This window comes from Piliocolobus tephrosceles, chromosome 7 (genome assembly GCF_002776525.5).
Source record: "Piliocolobus tephrosceles isolate RC106 chromosome 7, ASM277652v3, whole genome shotgun sequence".
Classification (NCBI taxonomy): Eukaryota; Metazoa; Chordata; class Mammalia; order Primates; family Cercopithecidae; genus Piliocolobus; species Piliocolobus tephrosceles.
The window spans coordinates 25,109,733-25,115,732 of NC_045440.1; the positions used below are offsets into that span (position 1 = coordinate 25,109,733).

General features: G+C 50.0%; 1 protein-coding gene across 6 annotated transcripts in view; it reads right to left on the bottom strand.

Moving 5' to 3' along the window:
• The window catches only part of ADRA1A (adrenoceptor alpha 1A), a 134,934-nt gene extending 132,836 nt beyond the window's left edge, over positions 1–2,098 (bottom strand). For 3 of the 6 annotated variants that reach the window (XM_023216873.1, XM_023216871.1, XM_023216875.1), the window contains exon 1: positions 590–1,473. In XM_023216873.1, coding sequence (XP_023072641.1) covers positions 590–1,472 — 883 coding nt within the window. In that variant the 5' untranslated portion in view covers position 1,473. Of the gene's footprint in view, positions 1–589 lie in introns of all 6 variants that reach the window. The other 3 variants (XM_023216874.1, XM_023216870.1, XM_023216872.1) reach the window with 2 other exon arrangements.
• Positions 2,099–6,000: the final 3,902 nt, after the last annotated feature.

The following is a 6,000-nucleotide window of genomic DNA, read 5'->3' on the forward strand; positions in this document are numbered from 1 at the left end:
GACATAAAATCATTTCTTTTTCTTAGTGGCTCACCGTAATTCCTTCCATACTGAATCCAGAAAATAAAATTAGCACAGATATAGAACATAAACAGACCATTATAACAAACCCTTATGAATAACCTAATGCAATAATAAAATCGCACATTTGTCCAGAATGAGTGTGGTACTTATTTTCAGGTCAAGAGAATTTGCGTTCTGTGGCAGAGTGAAAATGGCATTCCACAGTCAGCCTAAACACTTGGTGGAGACTCTGAGACTAGAAAGAGCAGATGCATTTAAATTAAACACGTGCTTATGGGCATTAAGAAAAGTTGACATTCTTATTAAAGAGAACAATTAATCTGCATCAGTTGGAAGCCACTTTACAGTTGCAAAAGTGTTCTAGGACCTAATATAAATGAGACTGGAGTAGAAAGAGAATGAAAATGTACTTTTCTACACGGGAGCCTTTTCTAATTGCCCTAGAGCTGTGCCGTTTGAAATGCTAATCCGTCCTCTCCCATCCAGGACTGGGAGTCTGGGGTAACAGAAGCCAAGAAGGGTGAAGACCCCCCAAATGCTAAAGTGAGGGGTGGTCAAGACTTACCAATGGGCATCACTAAGAAAAAAGGCAGCCAGCAGAGGACGAAGCAGCCCACCACGATGCCCAGCGTTTTGGCCGCTTTCTTCTCCCGGGAGAACTTGAGGAGCCTTACCGAGAAGTGCGTCTTGGTCTTGGTGCTGGCCACTCCGCTGCCTCCTGCCGGGGCGTTTTTCCGATGGATTCGGAGCGTCACTTGCTCCGAGTCCGATTTGTCGGTCTTGAGGCCAGACTTGAGGCCCCGGCTCTCCCTCTTGGCCACCACGTAGACGCGGCAGTACATGACCAAGATGATGGCCAGCGGCAGGTAGAAGGAGCCCAGCGCTGAGAAGAGCACGTAGCCCGGCTCCTCGTTGATCTGACAGATGGTCTCGTCCTCGGGGGCCGGCTGCCTCCAGCCGAACAGGGGTCCGATGGAGATGACCAGGGAGAGTGCCCAGACGCAGAGCAGAGCCATGAGACCCCTCCTCTGGGTGACGATGGTTGGGTAGCGCAGCGGGTAGCTCACGCCGATGTAGCGGTCGATGGAGATGATGCAGAGGCCCATGATGGACGCGGTGCAGCACAGAACATCCACTGCCGCCCAGATGTTGCAGAAGACCCTGCCGAAGGCCCAGTAGCCTAGGACCTCGAAGATGGCGGAGAAGGGCAGCACAGTGGAGGTAAGCAGGAGGTCGGCCACCGCCAGGTTGACAATGTAGTAGTGTGTGACTGAGTGCAGGTGTCGGTGACAGGCTACGGAGAGGATCACTAGGATGTTCCCCAGCACCCCGAAAAGAATGAGGCCCCCCAAGATCACCCCAAGCAGAATGGCCTTGGAAATGTTCACCGGTGCCGGCGGTTGGGTGCAGTTGGAGCTGTCGGAAGCATTTCCGGAGAGAAACACCATGGTCCCAGCCGGGGCCGGGCGAGGTCCGGCTCTCCAGGGCCACCCCGCGGGCTGGCGCGGAGGCGGGAGCGCGGGAGCCGGGAATCAAAAGGTCTCGGCTGGAGGGAGCCCTGCCAGCTGGGTTTGGCTGGGAGTGAGAGCGCGCGCGCGAGTGGGAAACAACCCTGGCCAGCCCTGGGAACCCTCAGAAGGCCACACGAAGGGGCAGGGCATTAAAGGCGACATGGCCAGGGGCGCGCGGGGCTGCCCGGGACCCTCTCCACCTGCTGGGCTGGCCTAGCCCGGACCCCAACTCCCTTCCTACCCGAGGGTGGGCGTGAAGATCTAGGAGACTCCTTGCAACATGCAATTCCAAAATTACGAGAGTCTGCTTTTCCGCGTTGTGTGATTCGTCCTGGTTCGGGGAAGATTCAGCATTCTGCACATGATTCGGAATTCAAAATTCCAGCGCCAGTCTCCCCCTCAAACCAAAGGATCAGCCGTCGACGCTCAAAGGCAGGGACCGATGGCATCTGGGCGCTGCTCCCGGCCCGCAGTTACCTACATTTTGAGCTGCCCCACCGAAGGCTCCTGCTGTCTCCAGCTTCTAGGAGCACAGGCCAGGGGACGTGGGTGTGAAATATGTGTTGACCGCGTCCACCTGAAAGAGCGCAAAGAAAAAGGCGGGCTGTGAGCTAGGCGCCCCAAGGAGAGAGGCTGTGCTGAGCTCGACGGGCTGCGGGACGCCAGCTGGGAGCCGGGCGGGTTCTGCGATCCATCCAGAAGCTACTTCGCCCGGCCGGCTGCGGCGGAGGCGACTCCGGAGCGCATCTCGCGTCCCCACCACTGGGAACCTGCCTCGCGCGCTCTACTGAGTCACCTCTGCCCGAGTTCACGATCCGAAGCGAAAAACAAACAAAAACACAAATCCCCCAAACCCCAGGCTCCAGCGCTCGAAGGCTGGATTTCGAGTGCCGGTACCGAGAAATTAAAATCCTCAAAGCCCGGGAAGGGCGATTGCGGCTGGCGAGTGTGTCGCACCGATCCTAGCCGGGGAATTCTGGAGGATGTACTCGGTTTCCATTAGAACAGGTTGCTTCGCAGTCACCTGGAGGGGGCGGCCTGGGAGAGGGAACCGCTGCGACCCAGGGACCGCAGGGCCAGGACCACGCGCACGCTCACGCTCACGCCGGTGGAATTCGCACTCGGGTGTGCAGAGCGCGCCGGTCTGTCCACCAGCCAAGCTGACTTGAGAGCCAGGTCCCGAGCGAAGCCGGGAGGGACCCGAGGGCTGAAAGCGACCCAGGTCTGCCCACGACGCCTCTCCAAGCCTCACTGTTGGCCACCCGAGGGGCTCCAGCTGCCAGCCGTAGCGGGACTGCCGGGGGACGGAGTGGGGAGGACGTCCCTCTGCAGAGGCAGCTTTGCAAGTGACAGTCACTGCGGATTTTGCAGGCGTAAACATTAAGCCGGCATGCCAGCGGGCAGGGGCCGCCTTCGATTTTCTGGGCTGGGGGTCACCATCTGCGTAAGAAACCTGGGTTTCCACAACTGCGAACCGACCGCAGGGACTCGGCAGGACCAAGGGGCGTGAGGAAGTGCCCACCTTGCCTTCTTGGGTTGGGCCCTGAGGTGGGACCTCGGGCAAAGACTGTTGTTAAAATCCCAAGTTTAAGACCTCACAGGTGGTATTAAAAACGTGCCACTGCAGAAACCCTTTTCCTCCTACCTCGAGGGTGATAAACACAGAGTTAAAAAGACACTTGTTAAGTAGAAGGCAACTTCGCAGAAGATGTAAGGGAATCGGGGGTGGGGTGGAGGGGCCGGTATAAAACCCGGTGGAAAAAGCGGGAGGCGCTGGGAAAAGTAGGGGTTCGGTCTCACCAGACGGCGGGGGATGTCTGCCCTCACCCACTCGGCCCTGCGGGACGCCCGCCCCGGCGCACTCACCTGAAGCGGCGATGCTGAGCCACCAGCTCGCGAGCGTGGGAGGCGGACCCGGCTTGGGTCCCAGGAGCTGCCTGCCTGCTCTTCTCTGGAGGCGGAGAGGGGACCGTCTCTCTGAGGAACCAAATCCTTGTCCTTTTGCACCCGCTGACTCACCCCTCCACCACCGATGTCTTTAAGCTCCTGGCCCGCTGTCACTTTACCTGCATTTTTTAAAAGAGTCAAAATAGGAAAAGAAAAAAAAAATACTGATAACCGATAACTACACAATCACCCTTTTAATATTCAGCTGCCCGACACCAGAAAAGAATAGCAAGGAACTTTGCAGCTCTCGCTGACGTAACACAGGCAGTAGCCCAGCGAGTACCGTAATCTCCTGCTGCTACCGTATTACTCTACGGCAACAGGCACAAGTGCGTGTACAGCTGCAATGTTTTCCTCTGGCCTAAAGGGGGTTGGGTTCTAGCGTTTCTTTAAAAAGGTTTGTGTGCGTGTGTGCGTGTGTGTGCGTGTGTGTGCGTGTGTCTGTGTGTGCGTGTGTGTGTGTAGAGTCATTTGTAGTAAATAACTTCTTTAAATGATCTGATTTTAAAAATAAAGAAAAACTGACACCCTTGCTAGATATTGCTGTGTGTATGGTGTGTTCATAGGAATGTGTTATAAAGTAACTTTGAACAGTTTGATTTGATTAACATTTGGCCTAGGTTTTGTTAAAATCAAGAAGTATATTAAGAACATTGTAATTCCAAATATGCAAGTAAATTATAAAGTATTTTAAATAGCAAGTCAAATCAGATAAAATTTGATAAATTCGATTGTAATGAAATTATATTTTCAGGAAGATACAGTGGACATATCTAAACCTTATTTAATATGATTCACTTCTAATTTCTTTAGACAGATGAATTTTAAGAGCATTACGGCCACAGAGTTTGGTATGTTTTAAATGCCACACATTCTTTTCCAGCTTTCTTGAGAAAATGGTATCCTTTCAGGAGTGTTACTCTCTTTAATTCATTAATAGCTGGAGTATGAAAACCTAGCACCACCAGTCTCATTACTTTTTTCTGGTAAATTACATACTCTGTTTACCTTATGATTGAATGAAGTCAGATGTGTTTCAGAATATTGGGAACATAGAAAAATGTTTCCCACTCCAATTTCTACCTCCTAAGTCATCTTCTTTCATCTTTATTGATGCAGACAAAGTGGAATGTTCTTATTTACTAGTTCCCCTTAAACCTAGGAACAAAGAAATAATTTTAAGCAGTGGTGTGCAGTTAGATTCTCTCCTGTGAACAAAATCATGTTAATATGATTACCGTTTTTAAGTGAGATTATGTGTGGGAGGCTCTTTTATAGCAATAAATCTCAAAATGCTTCAGAGGAATGCCCAGGAGAGGGTCAGTGAATCCTATGTCATGGAAGACCTAATATTTATATTTATTTCTCTATTGTATACAAAGTCCTCCACCTCTGCCTCACACCTGTAGGGATAGAACTCACACGTAACACATTTGATTTGAATTTAATATATTTTTAAAACTGAATTTTGTGCCATAGGAGGAGCATCCTGGTTGAACAGACAGCTCCCCTTCTCATTACTAAGTCACCTGCTCTCTCTGGGATTCAGTCCCCTTAGGAGGAAGCTTGACCTCAATTCCCTGCACTTCTAGTACTTTATCATCAAATATGTGTATAATGTCTGTGCCTCCGAAATCCCATCCATCAGAGGGATATACACTGTTTAGTTTCATATTCATTAACTGGATGCTGTGAATGCAAATTCTTCATTAAGATGTGTTCCGTGGTAGATAAGGGAAGCAGTGTTATCAGCAAGTAAAGCAACTGAAAATTGCTCAGCTCTGCAAGGTCGAAAATCACAAAGGTCTTTGTAACTCCCAGTACCCACTCTCCAACAATTAAGAATACACATAATCCACCCCTACACCCACCTCCAGTAATTAACTAGTTAATGCCAAGATAAGGAAGAGCAGCTCTTCATGCTGCTAGCAGGTAGGTCTTTCAAATCTGCTTCTCAGCCTGTGACCATCAATCCTTGCAAAGCGACCTCTCAGAACCAATTTTTCAGTCACCTACCATTGATTCACAAACAGAAAACTATCCATCTGTTGGTTACTCTTTAAAGAATAGTTGACATGGACATCCCAGAAGGCGTCTGAGTTGGACACATGGGTAGGTGGAGTGGAGAGGAGTATGCTCTGGGGTCATAAAAATGCTATTCTGACCCTCCTATGAGACCATGGCAAAGCCTTGGTTTCCTAATTTTTAAAGGGAGACAATGAACCCCCACAAGGTTGTTTAATATTAGTGTTGAAAGAAATTATGTTTCTCAAAACTCAGTTCCTAATGTAAACTAACTCTATTATTAATCTTATTAACTCCCTTTCTGCTAATTTGTATGTTACTTTATAGTGAAATATATTTCTAACCCAGGTAGTCCATGAACACTGGTAAATTCAGCTGGAGAATGTGCTAAGTGTCTTGAGCATTGCACTTGAGCTAAGTGGTGTAATCAGAATGACCCAACATGGCTGAGTTGCGAGAGCTGGCCCTGATCATCGGCTACTTCTTTTCTTCT